The sequence below is a fragment of the Oncorhynchus kisutch genome, linkage group LG28 (assembly GCF_002021735.2).
Source record: "Oncorhynchus kisutch isolate 150728-3 linkage group LG28, Okis_V2, whole genome shotgun sequence".
In the NCBI taxonomy this organism is placed as follows: domain Eukaryota; kingdom Metazoa; phylum Chordata; class Actinopteri; order Salmoniformes; family Salmonidae; genus Oncorhynchus; species Oncorhynchus kisutch.
In genome coordinates this window covers 47285596-47305774 of record NC_034201.2, presented here as the reverse complement: position 1 = coordinate 47305774, position 20179 = coordinate 47285596, and the positions used below count along the sequence as shown (strand labels likewise).

The 20179-nt window shown below is 44.4% G+C and overlaps 1 protein-coding gene across 1 annotated transcript; it reads left to right on the top strand.

The window, feature by feature from the left end:
• Positions 1-9995: 9995 nt before the first annotated feature.
• Positions 9996-20179, top strand: LOC109882503 (zinc finger protein 271-like). The gene is made up of 2 exons (XM_031808118.1): positions 9996-10345; positions 16788-20179. The coding sequence occupies exons 1-2, from the start codon at positions 10129-10131 to the stop codon at positions 19559-19561; spliced, it is 2991 nt and encodes a 996-aa protein (XP_031663978.1). The 5' UTR covers positions 9996-10128; the 3' UTR covers positions 19562-20179.

The window sequence follows — 20179 nt, the reverse complement described above, 5'->3', positions numbered from 1 at the left end:
TTTTTTTTTTTTAAATAACTACAAAAAAAAATATTTCTCAACTGGTATGCCTTTATTGAGGTGCGCCTCCAATTTGAGTGCATATGCAACGGTAAGTAGTCAGCGCTTCACCCACCACTTGGCAATGTGAGCTGGAGGCATTATGAAAACAGGGCGTAAGTATTCACACCTCTTGGCTTTTTCTACATTTTTGTTCTTAAAAAGCCTGAATATAAAATGGATTTGATTTTGTGTCACTGATCTACACACAATACCCCATAATGACATCACAATACCCCATAATGACATCACAATACCCCATAATGACATCACAATACCCCATAATGACAAGGTGGAATTATGTTTTTAGAAACGAACTAAAAATGAAAGGCTGAAATGTCTTGAGTCAATAAGTATTCAAACCCTTTTGTTATGGCAAGACTAAATAAGTGCTTAACAAGTCACATGGACCGACTGTGCAATAATGTTCAACATGATTTTTAAATGACTAAATGACTCATTTCAAGCACAGATTCAACCAGGGAGGTTTTCTAACAGTTCTCAAAGAAAGGCACCTTTTGGTAAAAAAACAAAAAAAAGCAGACATTGAATATCCCATTGAGCCTGGTGAAGTTATTAATTACACTCTGGATGGTGTATCAATAAACCCAGTCACTACAAAGATACAGGAGTCCTTCCTAACTCAGTTGCCGGAGAGGAAAGAAACCTGCTCAGGAATTTCACCATGGAGGCCAATGGTGATTTTAAAATGGTTACAAGGTTTAATGGCTGAGATAGTAGATAACTAAGGATGGGTCAACAACATTGTAGTTACTCCACAATACTAACCTAATTGACAGAGTGAAAAATATTCCAAAACATCCCATCCTGTTTGCAATAAGGCACTAAAGTAATACTGCAAAAAAAAAAATGTGAAGAATATAACTTTTTGACCTTAATATAAAGTGTTATATTTGGGTCAAATACAACTTATTACTGAGTACCATATTTTCTCTCTCTCCCCCCCCCCCCCCCTCTTCGGTGGCTTTTTTTTTGGGGGGGGGGGGGGGGGTTAGACAGATGAAAAGACAGTAGAGCTAAGCACAGGAAAATCCTAGAGGAAAACTTGGTTCAGTCTGCTTTCCACCAGACACTGGGAGATCAATAACCTATAACACAAGGCCAAATCTACACTGGGAGATGAATTCACCTTTCAGCAGGACAATAACCTATAACACAAGGCCAAATCTACACTGGAAGATGAATTCACCTTTCAGCAGGACAATAACCTATAACACAAGGCCAAATCTACACTGGGAGATGAATTCACCTTTCAGCAGGACAATAACCTATAACACAAGGCCAAATCTACACTGGGAGATGAATTCACCTTTCAGCAGGACAATAACCTATAACACAAGGCCAAATCTACACTGGGAGATGAATTCACCTTTCAGCAGGACAATAACCTATAACACAAGGCCAAATCTACACTGGGAGATGAATTCACCTTTCAGCAGGACAATAACCTATAACACAAGGCCAAATCTACACTGGGAGATGAATTCACCTTTCAGCAGGACAATAACCTATAACACAAGGCCAAATCTACACTGGGAGATGAATTCACCTTAGCAGGACAATAACCTATAACACAAGGCCAAATCTACACTGGGAGATGAATTCACCTTTCAGCAGGACAATAACCTATAACACAAGGCCAAATCTACACTGGGAGATGAATTCACCTTTCAGCAGGACAATAACCTATAACACAAGGCCAAATCTACACTGGGAGATGAATTCACCTTTCAGCAGGACAATAACCTATAACACAAGGCCAAATCTACACTGGGAGATGAATTCACCTTTCAGCAGGACAATAACCTATAACACAAGGCCAAATCTACACTGGGAGATGAATTCACCTTTCAGCAGGACAATAACCTATAACACAAGGCCAAATCTACACTGGGAGATGAATTCACCTTTCAGCAGGACAATAACCTATAACACAAGGCCAAATCTACACTGGGAGATGAATTCACCTTTCAGCAGGACAATAACCTATAACACAAGGCCAAATCTACACTGGGAGATGAATTCACCTTTCAGCAGGACAATAACCTATAACACAAGGCCAAATCTACACTGGAGTTGCTTACCTAGACAACATTAGATGTTCCTGACTGGCTGAGTTAGTTTTTACTTAAATTGGAATTAAATCTATGGCAAGACTTGGAAATGGCTGTCTAGCAATGATCAACAAACAACTTGACAGAGCTTGAACAATTTTTGTAAGAATAAGTGCAAATATTGTACAATCCAGGTGTGTAAAGCTCTTAGAGACTCACCCAGAAAGACTCACAGCTGGAAACGCTGATAAAGGTGATTCTAACATGTATTGACTCAAGGGGGTTGAATACTTATCTAATAAATATATAATTGTGTTTTGAATTTTTCTTTGACAGAGTATTTTGTGTAGATCGTTGACCGAAAAATCCATTTTAATCCCAGTTTGTAACGTAAGAAAACGTGGAACTAGTTAAGGGGTGTGAATACTTTCTCACCCGAAAGGTTTTACTTCATATTATGAGGCATGTCTTACAAAGTTCGACCATAAACGTGGAGGCAATTATTTTATAAAGACTTCCTCATTAAGCCATTTCTCTCCTATTCTATTGGTTTTTCATATCAACAAACCGTATTTTACATCGTTAGATCCTCTTTCTAACAGAGATGATGATCTGAGATGCACTGTGTTTACAAAAGTATGTGGACACCACTTCAAAATAGTGGATTTCGGCTATTTCAGACACCCGTTGCTGACAGGTGTATCAAAATCGAGTACACAGCCATGCAATCTCCATAGACAAACATTGGCAGTAAAATGGCCTTATTGAAGAGCCCAGTGACTTTCAACGTGATGCCACGTTTCCAACAAGTCAGTTTGTCAAATTTCTGCCCTGCTAGAGCTGCCCTATTCAGCTGTTATTGTGAAGTGGAAACGTCTAGGAGCAACAACGGCTCAGCTGCGAAGTGGTAGGCCACACAAGCTCACAGAACGGGACCGCCGAGTGCTGTAGCGTGTAAAAATCGTCTGTCCTCGGGTTGCAACACTCACTACAGAGTTCCTAACTGCCTCTGGAAGCAACGTCAGCACAAGAACTGTTCGTCAGGAGCTTCATGAAATAGGTTTCCATGGCTGAGCAGCCGCACACAAGCCTAAGATCACCATGCGCTACGCCGAGCGTCGGTTGGAGTGGTGGAAAGGTCGCGGGCAGTGGAAACACGTTCTCTGAAGGGATGAATCACACTTCACCATCTGGCAGTCCGATGGATGAATCTAGGTTTGGTGGATGCCCCAATGCATAGTGCCAACTGTAAAGTTTGGTGGAGGAGGGATAATGCTCTGGGGCTGTTTTTCATGGTTCAGGCCCCTTAGTTCCAGTGAAGGGAAATAATTACATTCCAGCACACAATGACATTCTAGACGATTCTGTGCTTCCAACTTTATTGCAACAGTTTGGGGAAGAACCTTTCCTGTTTCAGCATGACAACGCCCCCGTGCATGAAGCGAGGTCCACACAGAAATGGTTTGTCGAGATCGGTGTGGAAGAACTTGACTGGCCTGCACATTGCCCTGACCTAAACCCCATCGAACACCTTTGGGATGAATTGGAACGCCAACTGCGAGCCAGGCCTAATCGCCCAATATCAGTGCCCGACCTCACTAATGCTCTTGTGGCTGAATGGAAGCAAGTCCCCGCAGCAATGTTCCAACATTTAGTGGAAAGCCTTCCCAGAAGAGTGGAGGCTCTTATAGCAGCAAAGGGGGGAACCAGCTCCATATTAAATGACCATGATTTTTGGAAGGAGATTTTCGATGAGCAGGTGTCCACATATTTTGGTCATGTAGTGTGTATATAGCAAACGGTGTTTTCTCACGAAAATGCCTTTTTTTATTTGGCAGCTTCATTACAGGAGTTGCATGTTTGGTTAAGATGAATAAACATCATCTAAATGTGATTTCTGTCATTCTGAACACCGTGGGTGAATGCACTAAATGGGTTGATGCAGCCGATGCATAATGGTCCGGTAAAATTTTCAGATGTCGCCTGACGTCATCAATTAAGACGTGCCCGGTCACTTTGCCCGGCCCCTACATTTTGCATAAGGAAACCCCTGGTTACGCAAACAACTCTAAATGCATATGAACCCGCGTCACAGTACTTTCGCAACCATACAACGTCCCACACGCTGTAAACAAATATAACATCTGTGAATGACATTTACCTGACGTAAATGTTTACGTCATGTCGGCATGCTGTGATCGTTTTATTATGCGTGCTCACGTTGTGTTACCAGTTCTACAGACCGTCCAGAGTTAGTTAGCCCTCTGTTTATTACCAGTCTATATGACAGGAACACACACGTCTGTAACAGTCTGTTAGCCAAGTCTACGAACAACTACAGATAACATTAGTTGATACTCTCGATCGTTTGGTCTTTACCTTTGTGTGTGCGTGTGTGTACACTTTTAATTTATTCAAGAATATTTGGGTGAAACTAGCTAGCTAACTGAAATCACAGGCATGCATGTCCTAGCCTCTCAATGCTTTTCCATTTTCTGTTTCAATAAAGTATTTGTTTTTATTAAAATCAGTTGTCTGTTTTATTTATGTGTTTTACGTGTGGTTGTGGTGCGCAGTGATGTGTTTACATATATACTGATGTGGCAAATCCTTTAGATGCAAGTACTCCTTCAAACAAACGTGAGGACTATTTACCCAGGTGCAGCGACATACAGCGGTCCTGTGTGCAGTAAAGGCTTGAAGAAACCAAAGCCTTAAAAAAAAAACAAGATAAGTCACAGGGAGAAAAAAACACAAGTGTCCAGTGTGCATTAAACACATCACGAGTGCAAAGAATGTGACAAATGCTTCTACTGCAAGGGGCATCTGGTGAGGCATATGATGACTCACACAGGGGAGAAACTTTAAGTGCTGCATGTGGAAAAGGCTTCACATCAGCCTCTTCTCTAAAAAACAAATCAGGCCATTGACTTCACACTGGAGATAAATCGTATCAGTGCCAAGAATGTGGCAAATTCTTCAGGGTTAAGCCAGACTTCAACAAGCATATAGGTTGTAGTGTGGGGGTACCAACCAGGTTACAGTACCAACCAGGTTGTAGTGTTTGGGTACCAACCAGGTTGTAGTGTGGGGGTACCAGCCAGGTTGTAGTGTGGGGGTACCAACCAGGTTGTAGTGTGGGGGTACCAACCAGGTTATAGTGTGGGGGTACCAACCAGGTTGTAGTGTGGGGGTACCAACCAGGTTGTAGTGTGGGGGTACCAACCAGGTTATAGTGTGGGGGTACCAACCAGGTTGTAGTGTGTGTGTGGGGGGGGGGGGGGGGTACCAACCAGGTTGTAGTGTGGGGGTACCAACCAGGTTGTAGTGTGGGGGTACCAACCAGGTTGTAGTGTGGGGGTACCAACCAGGTTATAGTGTGGGGGTACCAACCAGGTTATAGTGTGGGGGTACCAACCAGGTTGTAGTGTACCAACCAGGTTGTAGTGTGGGGGTACCAACCAGGTTGTAGTGTGGGGGTACCAACCAGGTTGTAGTGTGGGGGTACCAACCAGGTTATAGTTTGGGGGTACCAACCAGGTTGTAGTGTGTGTGTGGGGGGGGGGGGGGGTACCAACCAGGTTGTAGTGTGGGGGGGGGGGGGGGGTACCAACCAGGTTGTAGTGTGGGGGGGTACCAACCAGGTTGTAGTGTGTGGGGGTACCAACCAGGTTGTAGTGTGGGGGGGTACCAACCAGGTTGTAGTGTGTGGGGGTACCAACCAGGTTGTAGTGTGGGGGGGTACCAACCAGGTTATAGTGTGGGGGGTACCAACCAGGTTGTAGTGTGGGGGTACCAACCAGGTTGTAGTGTGTGGGGGTACCAACCAGGTTGTAGTGTGTGGGGGGTACCAACCAGGTTGTAGTGTGTGGGGGTACCAACCAGGTTGTAGTGTGTGGGGGTACCAACCAGGTTGTAGTGTGGGGGGGTACCAACCAGGTTGTAGTGTGTGGGGGTACCAACCAGGTTGTAGTGTGGGGGGGTACCAACCAGGTTATAGTGTGGGGGTACCAACCAGGTTGTAGTGTGGGGGTACCAACCAGGTTGTAGTGTGTGGGGGTACCAACCAGGTTGTAGTGTGTGGGGGTACCAACCAGGTTGTAGTGTGTGGGGGTACCAACCAGGTTGTAGTGTGTGGGGGTACCAACCAGGTTGTAGTGTGTGGGGGTACCAACCAGGTTGTAGTGTGTGGGGGTACCAACCAGGTTGTAGTGTGGGGTACCAACCAGGTTGTAGTGTGGGGGGGTACCAACCAGGTTGTAGTGTGGGGGGGTACCAACCAGGTTGTAGTGTGGGGGGGTACCAACCAGGTTGTAGTGTGTGGGGGTACCAACCAGGTTGTAGTGTGTGGGGGTACCAACCAGGTTGTAGTGTGTGGGGGTACCAACCAGGTTGTAGTGTGTGGGGGTACCAACCAGGTTGTAGTGTGTGGGGGTACCAACCAGGTTGTAGTGTGGGGGGGTACCAACCAGGTTGTAGTGTGGGGGGGTACCAACCAGGTTACAGTGTGGGGGTACCAACCAGGTTACAGTGTGGGGGTACCAACCAGGTTGTAGTGTGGGGGGGTACCAACCAGGTTGTAGTGTGGGGGGGTACCAACCAGGTTGTAGTGTGGGGGTACCAACCAGGTTGTAGTGTGGGGGGGGTACCAACCAGGTTACAGTGTGGGGGTACCAACCAGGTTGTAGTGTGGGGGTACCAACCAGGTTGTAGTGTGGGGGGGGGTACCAACCAGGTTGTAGTGTGGGGGGGTACCAACCAGGTTACAGTGTGGGGGTACCAACCAGGTTGTAGTGCGGGGGTACCAACCAGGTTACAGTACCAACCAGGTTGTAGTGTGGGGGTACCAACCAGGTTGTAGTGTAGGGGGGTACCAACCAGGTTACAGTGTGGGGGTACCAACCAGGTTGTAGTGTGGGGGTACCAGCCAGGTTAGTGTGGGGGTACCAACCAGGTTGTAGTGTGGGGGGGTACCAACCAGGTTGTAGTGTGGGGGTACCAACCAGGTTGTAGTGTGGGGGGGTACCAACCAGGTTACAGTGTGGGGGTACTAACCAGGTCAGTACTTTGTTGAAGCACCTTTGGCAGCGAGTCATCTTGGGTATGACGGTACAAGTCATACCCAAGATGGGCTTCTCCACATGGCCAGACTTCTAGTCGTCTCTCCACATGGCCAGACTTCTAGTGGTCTCTCCACATGGCCAGACTTCTAGTGGTCTTCCCCACATGGCCAGACTTCTAGTGGTCTTCTCCACATGGCCAGACTTCTAGTGGTCTTCTCCACATGGCCAGACTTTGAGTGGTCTCTCCACATGGCCAGACTTCTAGTGGTGTTCTCCACATGGCCAGACTTTGAGTGGTCTCTCCACATGGCCAGACTTCTAGTGGTGTTCTCCACATGGCCAGACTTCGAGTGGTCTCTCCACATGGCCAGACTTCTAGTCGTCTCTCCACATGGCCAGACTTCTAGTGGTCTCTCCACATGGCCAGACTTCTAGTGGTCTTCTCCACATGGCCAGACTTCGAGTGGTCTTCCCCACATGGCCAGACTTCTAGTGGTCTTCTCCACATGGCCAGACTTCTAGTGGTCTTCTCCACATGGCCAGACTTCTAGTGGTCTTCTCCACATGGCCAGACTTCTAGTGGTCTTCTCCACATGGCCAGACTTCTAGTGGTCTTCTCCACATGGCCAGTCTTCTAGTGGTCTTCTCCACATGGCCAGACTTCTAGTGGTCTTCTCCACATGGCCAGACTTCTAGTGGTCTTCTCCACATGGCCAGACTTCTAGTGGTCTTCTCCACATGGCCAGACTTCTAGTGGTCTCTCCACATGGCCAGACTTCGAGTGGTCTCTCCACATGGCCAGACTTCTAGTGGTGTTCTCCACATGGCCAGACTTCGAGTGGTCTCTCCACATGGCCAGACTTCTAGTGGTCTCCTCACATGGCCAGACTTCTAGTGGTGTTCTCCACATGGCCAGACTTTGAGTGGTCTCTCCACATGGCCAGACTTCTAGTGGTGTTCTCCACATGGCCAGACTTCGAGTGGTCTCTCCACATGGCCAGACTTCTAGTCGTCTCTCCACATGGCCAGACTTCTAGTGGTCTCTCCACATGGCCAGACTTCTAGTGGTCTTCTCCACATGGCCAGACTTCTAGTGGTCTTCTCCACATGGCCAGACCTCTAGTGGTCTTCTCCACATGGCCAGACTTCTAGTGGTCTTCCCCACATGGCCAGACTTCTAGTGGTCTTCTCCACATGGCCAGACTTCTAGTGGGCTTCTCCACATGGCCAGACTTCGAGTGGTCTCCCCACATGGCCAGACTTCGAGTGGTCTCCCCACATGGCCAGACTTCTAGTGGTGTTCTCCACATGGCCAGACTTCTAGTGGTGTTCTCCACATGGCCAGACTTCGAGTGGTCTCTCCACATGGCCAGACTTCTAGTGGTCTCCTCACATGGCCAGACTTCTAGTGGTCTTCTCCACATGGCCAGACTTCTAGTGGTCTTCTCCACATGGCCAGACTTCTAGTGGTCTCTCCACATGGCCAGACTTCGAGTGGGCTTCTCCACATGGCCAGACTTCGAGTGGTCTCCCCACATGGCCAGACTTCGAGTGGTCTCCCCACATGGCCAGACTTCTAGTGGTGTTCTCCACATGGCCAGACTTTGAGTGGTCTCCCCACATGGCCAGACTTCGAGTGGTCTCCCCACATGGCCAGACTTCAAGTGGTCTCTCCACATGGCCAGACTTCTAGTGGTGTTCTCCACATGGCCAGACTTCGAGTGGTCTCTCCACATGGCCAGACTTCTAGTGGTCTTCTCCACATGGCCAGACTTCTAGTGGTCTTCTCCACATGGCCAGACTTCTTGTGGTCTTCTCCCATTTTAATGCTCTGTTGCTCATCCTTGAAAAATGACTGAAATAGACACAATTCGACATACTGTACAAACAATTATCTAGGCTTTTTTTCTGACCCGCTTTTTCTCCTCAATTTCACTAACTAGCTAACTAAAGTGTAGTCAGTGGCTCGCTAACACGGAGAAACGGGACTAAATAAATTTGTGGATTGGACGGGGGTCTCGGATTTCGTTAGAGATGACATGCAGGATCTTCCTGCAGGAAGTTGTAGTTTTGCTGTGGTGTTCTATGTTGCTAATTAGCGTTTCAAATTTGAGAGTAAATTGAGGCTAAAATATTGATAAAACTCAACCTTCTTTGCAAGAAAATTACACGTTTATCAAAACACAGACCTTATATGAAGTAGTTCTAAAATTATACTCGCAAAAATGAATGGTGAAAAAACGTATGGAAACGTTACTGGGTTTTACCGCTCGGTTTTGTGGGTATTATGACACGTCCACTGTGCCTGACTGCGGCGCTGCCCATGAGAACACAGCCTTTTGGCCACTAGAGGCCTCTATCATTCTCTATGAGCAAGACCTAGCAAGAATAAGGCCGTGACCTCGGCGATTTCTCTTCAAAATAACAGTCCCTAATTGAATTTTGTCATATATATATATATATATATATATATTGTAGCAGACTTATACTTTTGTTTAACAATGTCAAAAATTAAATATTTGATAGCCTTAATACCACAAATAATACATACAGCCTTAATACCACATACATACATACATACATACATATATATATATATATATATATATGACCCACACACATCACATATCTCATAGAAATACTTTTATTATTATTTATTTAAGTGGTATAAAAATATATATCGATAGTTGTTCGCATGTTCCATAATTTTCGCCCTAATTAATAATTTGCAAAGTATAAAGGATAGGACTCTTATTCTGAAGGATTCCAAAAAATCCGTGACCCAGAAGTACTTAGTTATTCTTGCTAGCTTCACAGCCGTCTCAGTACTATCAATTTTCAGACCGTACTTTACTGTCTTTGGTTACATGTTTTGAACAAGAGTTGTGGGTTTTATCTATGTTCTTTATGGGAATTTAAAAAAGGGTCTGACATTTTAATCTGTCCCCAAAATGTCCAAACTACAGCTGTTGAATGTGTTTATCGCCGAACGTTTAACAACAGCAGCAGTGGAGATATTTGGTTCAGCAGAAAAGACATTAGCAGAGTACCAGGAGCGACTAACAACAGCGGCATTTGAGATATTTGTTGTGGTGGAAAAGACGATCGCAGAGGTTCAGGTAGAGAACGACCGTCTACGAGGGCTTCTTCTAGATCATTTAGGAGCAGGTTCGTAGTGAAATAGTATGCAACTGATGTAAATCACGCAACTGCTGTTCAAAACGTGTTTTCTGAATCACACTAGTTAGTGGCCAGCCCAATCTGTACCACTGCCATCATGTGCCCACTAGGGTCGCGTTCTTTATGACCTTTACGTTTTGGAACGTTCAGATAGAAATAGACCATGTAGAACAAACATGCCTCTGTGAGATGAAGAATAAGGAATCACGTCGGATCTATTCCTTACATTTTTATCTGCACTGTTCGATAACGTTTGGCAAATGAACATTGCCCAGTTGTCGTATCAAATTGTGTTGTCATGTGAGTTAATTAAGCAACAAGGGTGTGGTATATGGCCAATATACCAAGGCTGTTCTTATGCCCAACGCGGGGTGCCTGGACACAGCCCTTAGTTGTGGTTTATTGGCCATATACCACACCCTTGTTGCTTAGTTAACTCACAATATCACAAACCCCGAGGTGCCTTATTGCTATTAGAAACTGTTTACCAACCTAATTAGAGCAGCAAAATTATATTGTATATAATACTGTATTGTCATACCCGTGGTATATGGTCTGATATACCACAGTTGTCAGCCAATCAGCATTCAGGGAGCGAACCACCCAGTTTATAATAGCCAAGATTTGTTGTTACAAGTCCATAATGATATCAAAGAGCTTATGATGATGATGATGTAGGATGTCACCCTAATAAACATCCCCCTTTTTAAACGAATACCTATCAGGCAAAATGTAATTATTGGCCTAATTTGTATGAATATTTGAATTCAATCCCTTTTTTGATTGGATCCTTCCATACATTGTAGAAGTGGTCAGAAAGTGACTGGACCTGAATGCAAAAACATAAAATAGATAGAAGGTGCTCAGAGTTGACCCATTTTCAATACCCCACCATGTCTTCATCGCGGGAAAATATCATTGGTTGAGATTTGTGTCATTTAAAAGCTTACAAACAGGGTTGTCAAATTATTTGATAATTTCTTGAAAAACATTTACGTTTTTTTTTAAATGTCAATTATCTTAAGGTACTCTTATACTCTTGTTTTTTTCCCCATATTTGCTCTTGAAAATAGTTTAAAAATGACAATCTTTCTTAAAAAATATATACATTCTTACAAAGACCAGTGAGATTTTCCAATGCCTCACAAAGAAGGGCTCCTATTGGTAGATGGGTAAAAAAAGAAGAAAACAAAGCAGACATTGAATATCCCATTGAGCCTGGTGAAGTTATTAATTACACTCTGGATGGTGTATCAATAAACCCAGTCACTACAAAGATACAGGAGTCCTTCCTAACTCAGTTGCCAAAGAGGAAGGAAATCGCTCAGGGATTTCACCATGAGGCCAATGGTGACTTTAAAACAGTTAGAGTTGAATGGGTGTGATAGGAGAAAACTGAGGATGGATCAAGAACAGTGTAGTTACTCCACAATACTAACCTAAATGACAGAGTGAAAAAAGGAAGCCTGTACAGAATAAAACAAGGCACTAAAGTAATACTGCAAAAAAATGTGTCAAAGCAATTTTCTTTTTATCCAATATACAAAGTGTTATGTTTGTGGCAAATCCCATACAAAACATTACTGAGTACCACTCTCCATTATTTTCAAGCCTAGTGGTGGCTGCATCATGTTATGGGTATGCTTGTAATCGTTAAGGACTGTGGAGTTTTTCAGGATTAAAAAAAATAAATAAATGGAGTCTAAGCACAGGCAAAATCCTAGAGGAAAACCTGGTTCAGTCTGCTTTCCACCAGACACTGGGAGAGTAATTCACCTTTCAGCAGGGCTATAACCTAAAATGTAAGGCCACATCTACAATGGAGAAGACAGTGAATGTTCTACAGTGCAGAGCTAGTTTAGACTTAAATCTATGGCAAGACCTGAAAATGGTTGTCTTTGCAATGATCAACAACCAATTTGACAGAGCTTGAAGAATGTAGAAAGTAATAATGGGTAAATGCTGCACTTATCCAGGTGTAATAAAAGCTCTTGTAGAATTTCCCAGAAATACTCACAGCTGTAATCACTACCAAAGGTGATTCTATAAAGTATTTAGTCAGGGGTGTGAATATGTTAATGAGATATTTCTGTATTTCATTTTCAATAAATCAGCAAACATTTCTAAAAACATGTTTGCACTTTGTCACTTTGGGTGTATTGTATGTCGATGGATGAGAGAAACATATCAATTGTAACATCAAAAGGTGAAATAAGTCGAGGGGTATGAACACATTCTGAAGGCCCTGTAGGATAGTCTGTGTGGTCAGTTCACTGTACATGTTTTGTAGGTTGTTCCAAATGAACTAACCCCATGCAAAACACATATAGTCAGATATAAATGTACGTAATTGTATCATGAAACTCATGGCATAGACATGGGGGGGGGGGGGGGGGGTCTGAATTTTAACTTCGGATTTCCCTGTTCAAGCCAGAATATATCACCCTTGGACTAAAACAACGACTTACTGACTGACTTAAATCGTTGTGAAACATCACTGCTTTTGGCATCGTCTTTCAGCTGAAAGAGGTGGATTTTCTCTGGTGTCGGCGTTATAATCTTAGCTCACTGCAAAATACTTTATTCAGAAATCATACTAGTAACTACTAACTGGAAGACAAAACGTGTTAAAACGCGTAGTTCACAATGATGGGCAATTTACAATTATTGCTTAAAATGAGACTTTAAAACAGTCGATGTAGATGTGTAATATTTATCTGACAAGGTAAACACTATGTTACCAAGTCCTCCTGAGGATCTGCCTTTTCACTGTACCAAGTCCTCCTGAGGATCTGCCTTTTCACTGTTACCAAGTCCTCCTGAGGATCTGCCTTTTCACTGTACCAAGTCCTCCTGAGGATCTGCCTTTTCACTGTTACCAAGTCCTCCTGAGGATCTGCCTTTTCACTGTTACCAAGTCCTCCTGAGGATCTGCCTTTTCACTGTTACCAAGTCCTCCTGAGGATCTGCCTTTTCACTGTACCAAGTCCTCCTGAGGATCTGCCTTTTCACTGTTACCAAGTCCTCCTGAGGATCTGCCTTTTCACTGTACCAAGTCCTCCTGAGGATCTGCCTTTTCACTGTTACCAAGTCCTCCTGAGGATCTGCCTTTTCACTGTTACCAAGTCCTCCTGAGGATCTGCCTTTTCACTGTTACCAAGTCCTCCTGAGGATCTGCCTTTTCACTGTACCAAGTCCTCCTGAGGATCTGCCTTTTCACTGTACCAAGTCCTCCTGAGGATCTGCCTTTTCACTGTTACCAAGTCCTCCTGAGGATCTGCCTTTTCACTGTTACCAAGTCCTCCTGAGGATCTGCCTTTTCACTGTACCAAGTCCTCCTGAGGATCTGCCTTTTCACTGTTACCAAGTCCTCCTGAGGATCTGCCTTTTCACTGTACCAAGTCCTCCTGAGGATCTGCCTTTTCACTGTTACCAAGTCCTCCTGAGGATCTGCCTTTTTACTATACCAAGTCCTCCTGAGGATCTGCCTTTTTACTGTACCAAGTCCTCCTGAGGATCTGCCTTTTTACTGTACCAAGTCCTCCTGGGGATCTGCCTTTTCACTGTACCAAGTCCTCCTGAGGATCTGCCTTTTCACTGTACCAAGTCCTCCTGAGGATCTGCCTTTTCACTGTACCAAGTCCTCCTGAGGATCTGCCTTTTCACTGTTACCAAGTCCTCCTGAGGATCTGCCTTTTCACTGTTACCAAGTCCTCCTGAGGATCTGCCTTTTCACTGTACCAAGTCCTCCTGAGGATCTGCCTTTTCACTGTACCAAGTCCTCCTGAGGATCTGCCTTTTCACTGTTACCAAGTCCTCCTGAGGATCTGCCTTTTTACTATACCAAGTCCTCCTGATGATCTGCCTTTTTACTGTACCAAGTCCTCCTGAGGATCTGCCTTTTTACTGTACCAAGTCCTCCTGAGGATCTGCCTTTTCACTGTACCAAGTCCTCCTGAGGATCTGCCTTTTCACTGTACCAAGTCCTCCTGAGGATCTGCCTTTTTACTGTACCAAGTCCTCCTGAGGATCTGCCTTTTCACTGTACCAAGTCCTCCTGAGGATCTGCCTTTTCACTATACCAAGTCCTCCTGAGGATCTGCCTTTTCACTGAAGTTGCTAGGAAATGACCGACAACACAGCTCTTAGCTCCCTCTGTAGATGCCTACAGGACAACATTTGTTTGTATTGCTTTTAAATATTTTTTTATACATTTTTATCTAGCTATTTGTGTCGGTAGCTATCAAGTAAACACAAGAGATGAAATAAAACATTTTTTTAAATGCTTATTTCCATAGTAATCAGTTCAGCTGTTTCCAGATCATGTATCCCATCTAACCATAATGTCTCAATAGCCCAGTCTTACATGATCGTGGCTAGAAGGGGTACCGATTATGTCAGTCGAAGTGATGTCAAATGGTACCACTAAATGACCACGGTGCTCCACTAAATGACCACGGTACTTGCCTATGGAGCAGCAAGAGGAACTACCCCTCCCTACCTTCAGGCCCTAAATCTACACCCGAGCACTCCGTTCTACCACCTCTGGTCTCTTGGCCCTCCCACCCCTACGGGAGGGCAGTTCCCTTTCATCCCAGTCAAGCTCCTCTCTTTCCTGAAACAAGGACAGCAGAGTCTCTGCCCATCTTCCCTACCTCTTCAAAGAGTGTCTTAAGTTATCCCACAGCGAAGCACAGAGTTGTGGGGTTGGAAGTCTGAGTTCACAGCGAGAGTGTCACTATAGCTACATCCCTTCTAGCCATAACCAGCTGATAGCCACATCCCTTCTAGCCATAACCAGCTGATAGCCACATCCCTTCTAGCCATAACCAGCTGGTAGCCACATCCCTTCTAGCCATAACCAGCTGATAGCCACATCCCTTCTAGCCATAACCAGCTGATAGCCACATCCCTTCTAGCCATAACCAGCTGATAGCCACATCCCTTCTAGCCATAACCAGCTGATAGCCACATCCCTTCTAGCCATAACCAGCTGATAGCCACATCCCTTCTAGCCATAACCAGCTGATAGCCACATCCCTTCTAGCCATAACCAGCTGATAGCCACATCCCTTCTAGCCATAACCAGCTGATAGCCACATCCCTTCTAGCCATAACCAGTTGATGGCCACATCCCTTCTAGCCATAACCAGTTGGTAGTTACATCCCTTCTAGCCATAACCAGTTGGTGGCCACATCCCTTCTAGCCATAACCAGTTGGTGGCCACATCCCTTCTAGCCATAACCAGTTGGTAGCCACATCCCTTCTAGCCATAACCAGTTGGTAGCCACATCCCTTCTAGCCATAACCAGCTGGTAGCCACATCCCTTCTAGCCATAACCAGCTGGTAGCCACATCCCTTCTAGCCATAACCAGCTGGTAGTTACATCCCTTCTAGCCATAACCAGTTGGTAGTTACATCCCTTCTAGCCATAACCAGCTGATAGCTACTCCCTTCTATCCATAACCAGCTGATAGCTACTCCCTTCTAGCCATAACCAGTTGGTAGCCACATCCCTTCTAGCCATAACCAGCTGGTAGTTACATCCCTTCTAGCCATAACCAGTTGGTGGCCACATCCCTTCTAGCCATAACCAGTTGGTAGCCACATCCCTTCTAGCCATAACCAGTTGGTAGCCACATCCCTTCTAGCCATAACCAGCTGGTAGCCACATCCCTTCTAGCCATAACCAGCTGGTAGCCACATCCCTTCTAGCCATAACCAGCTGGTAGTTACATCCCTTCTAGCCATAACCAGTTGGTAGTTACATCCCTTCTAGCCATAACCAGCTGATAGCTACTCCCTTCTATCCATAACCAGCTGATAGCTACTCCCTTCTAGCCATAACCAGTTGGTAGCCACATCCCTTCTAGCCATAACCAGTTGGTAGCCACATCCCTTCTAGCCATAACCAGCTGGTAGCCACATCCCTTCTAGCCATAACCAGCTGGTGGCTACAATGTTTAAATCTCTGTAAAATAAAGTTTTAAATCTCCTGTTCCTCCCAACCTTGCTCAATACACTCACCATCTCCCAAGATGGCCGCTTAATTGTAAACCTGAACCTAGGTTGAAGATAACTGGATAGGAGAACCTTGTATTCCAATGCAGAAGCTTTCAAAAATAAAGAGATTCATGGAACAAGCGCCGGTCTCTTTTTAGAATTCTTCCTCATTTATGCAAAGAATTATGGGATATTAGAATCCTCTTCTTGTCCTAACCTGGATATATTCATATATCTAGACCTGAATGCAGGTGGTTAAGAACTTCCTCTTATGTAATATTGTAAATATGAAGTAGCAAAATGGGGCTAGTAAATCACCTGCTGCAGTTATGTTGCATTAGTTAGAATTCTGAATAGACTTCAATGTGAATATTTGTAATTGTTTCTTGGGTGCTAACTACTTATTTCCTTTCCTCTCTCTCCAGATCCCCAGCAGCTAAATCTCCCCGAAGAGGAGGTTTCCCCTAAGCAGCAGCAGTGGAGCCCCAGTCCGGGGCAGGAGGACCCAGAGCCCACACAGATTACAGAGGAACAGAAGGAACTCCGGACCAGTCAGGAGGAAGAGCAGCTTGAAAGACTTAGGTCTGCTACCACAGAGGTTGTACAATTGATATTTATTCCTCCCTGTGTGGAAAGTGACTGTGACCAGGACAGCAAGACAGACTCTCTACCCTCCAACACAACTGAACAGACCCAATCAGCATTGGATGACGAGGACTACAGAGCATCACAACTATCCAGTCACTCTCAACTCCTCTCTGCATTAAATCCACACTGTTCTGCAGCTCTGAGTGAAATCATTGTAAGTATTGATGAAGACGAGGGTGAAGAACTACCGTCAAGGTCAAAGAGAACACGGGAAAAGAAGAAACAAATCTCTCAAGTCTGCACTGAGGCCAAGACAACCAGTGAGCTGAAAGCACCTTTAAAGTCTCACACAAACAGGAGACCATGCAAGTGTCATGTGTGCAGTAAATGCTTTAAGACACCAGGCCCTTTAAAGGTACATTGGAGAATTCACACAGGGGAGAAATCACACAGCTGTCCTTTTTGTTGTCAACGATTTAAGTCATTAAACGTTCTACAACTACACCAGAAAGTTCACACAAGGGAGAAAGATGGACCACAGCAATGTCCTGTGCGCAATGAATCATGTTTTGGCATAGCTTCTTTAAAAGAGCATCAGCAAATTCACACATGTATCCCATATCAGTGTACAGAATCTGGCAATTCCTTCCGAGTCAAGAAAGACTTCAACACTGGTTCTCTCCCAGAGAGAGAACCAGTGACTCCAACAGAGAGAGAACCAGTGACTCCAACAGAGAGAGAACCAGTGACTCCAACAGAGAGAGAACCAGTGACTCACCCAGAGAGAGAACCAGTGACTCCAACAGAGAGAGAACTACATCAGTGTTTTGTTTGTAGAAAAAGCTTCACAACATTGAGTTATCTTGTAATCCACCAGCGAATTCACACCGGAGAGAAACCGTATCAGTGCCATGTTTGCAGAAAAAGCTTCATTAGGAAGGAATACCTCATTAAGCATATGGTAAATCACACTGGAGAAAAGCCATATCTGTGCAATGTTTGCGGCAAAACCTTCTTAAGGAAGGCGTACCTGAGATTACACATGGTAACTCACACAGGGGAGAAATCGTTTAAATGCCCTGTATGTAAAAAAGGCTTCATATCATCGACTTGTCTCAAACTCCACCAGATAATCCATACAGGGGAGAAGCCCCATAAGTGTAACCTTTGCAGCAAAAGCTTCATTAGGAAGGCATGCCTGAGAGTACATGTGGTAACTCACACAGGGGAGAAACCTCATCATTGTAACATTTGCAGCAAAAGCTTTACTCAGAAGAAAGGCCTGAGCGTGCATATGAGGACTCACACAGGGGAGAAACCTTTCAAGTGCCCTGTATGTGAAAAATGCTTCACCTATTCAAATAAGCTAAAATGCCACCAGCAAATCCACACAGGGGAGAAACCATATAAGTGCCACATCTGCAGCAAAACCTTCACTCAGAGTGGAGGCCTGTCACGTCATAGGAAGACTCACACTGGAGAGAAACCATATACGTGTTCTGTATGTGAAAAACATTTCACATCGCCAACTAATCTTAAACTCCACCAGAGAATCCATACAAGAGTGAAATCATTTACGTGCCCTGCGTGTGAGGAAGGCTTTACATCGTCAAGTCTTCTAAAACGTCACCAGCAGAATCACTGTGGACAGAAGACAGAAAAAAAACTACCAGAGGAAACCTTTCTCTGCAGTGATTGTGGCAAAAGCTTCCGTACCATGAGTTACCTGAGAGTGCATATGAGGACTCACACAGGGGAGAAATCATACGTGTGCTCTGTATGTGAAGAAGGCTTCACGTCAGCCCCTTCTCTAAAACATAATCAGCAAATCCACAAGGGAGAGAAATCACGAGTTTGTGGCAAAAGCTTCCTTGTGAAGGGAGGTGTGACAGGACATATGATGACTCACACAGGGGAGAAAGCAAATGAGTGTACTACATGTGATAATTGCTTTATAACAGCATCTGATCTAAAAGTCCACCAGAAAATTCACGATGGAGGGAAACCATATCAGTGCAAGGAATGTGACAAATGCTTCACTCAAAGGTCAATATTAAAAAAACACATAAGGTCTCACACAGAACTGCATATGTGCCACGTGTGCAGCAAAAACTTCACCCAAAAGGGAAACCTGACACAACATATGAGGACTCACACAGGGGAGAAACCTTTTAAGTGCCCTGTATGTGAAGGAGGCTTCGCGTCAGCCCCTTCTCTAAAACTCCATCAGCAAATTCACACTGGCGAGAAACCACATCAGTGTGAAGTTTGTGGCAAACGCTTCATTCAGAAGGGAAACCTGACAGGACATATGAAGACTCACACAGGGGAGAAACCTTTTAAGTGTGAAGTTTGTGGCAAAAGCTTCCTTCAGAGGGGAAACCTGACAATACATATGAAGATTCACACAGGGGAGAAATCTTTTAAGTGTTCTGTATGTGAAAAGCGCTTTGCAACACTACGTGATATGACACGCCACAAGAGAATTCACACGGGAGAGAAACCATATCGCTGCAACTATTGTGACAAATGTTTTAATCAGAGTAGTTCCCTTAAATCACACATGAAGAATATTCACAAGAGAGAGAGAACACAAGTGTCCATTGTGTAAAACAACATCATATCATGGCTGAAAGGAATGATTGAATGACTGAACTTGTAGAACATTGTCTATAACCCATATTGCTTCTTTTTTTTAGAGTGCAGTCTGAATTTGTAGGCAGCAGGTGTCCTTACTGATTAATGATACTGACATTCACAACATATTCTATGTTTCTTTATCGCTACTTTATGCACACATTTCTGTGGTCTCTCTCCTTTCACATTCACACTGTCAATAATATTTACAGGTGAAACGTCCATGTAGCATCTGCATGTGAATCACTTTCATAGAAATATGCATTTAGATCTTAGTGTTGTTTTAGAATGCTGTTCGGTGTTGTTTTAGAATGCTGTTCGGTGAGTGTATTCTAGAGCAGATGCTGGTAACAAACTGTAGCATACCACACAGTATGTGGTGGGAGTTGTGATGGAAGATGGGGTGGGTGCTTTTGTGATTAGAAAAGTGTGGTGAGTTAAATGAGTGAAAAATGAAAATGGTTTCAAATGCAAGAGCCCATGTGTGTCTGAGACCAGGAGTTGTGACAGAGAGAGTTTGCAATTTTTGTGCAGATATGGGAAATACATTTTAAATTAAATTACAAATATTTTGTAACCTCCATTAGGATGA

What these genes read in the sequence shown, in the direction of transcription:
- LOC109882503 (XM_031808118.1), top strand. Translation starts at nt 10,129, where the DNA reads ATGTCCAAACTACAGCTGTTGAATGTGTTTATCGCCGAACGTTTAACA. An exon ending in TCTAGATCATTTAGGAGCAG is followed by an intron (nt 10,346 to 16,787) that starts GTTCGTAGTGAA and finishes CTCTCTCTCCAG; the next exon opens with ATCCCCAGCAGCTAAATCTC.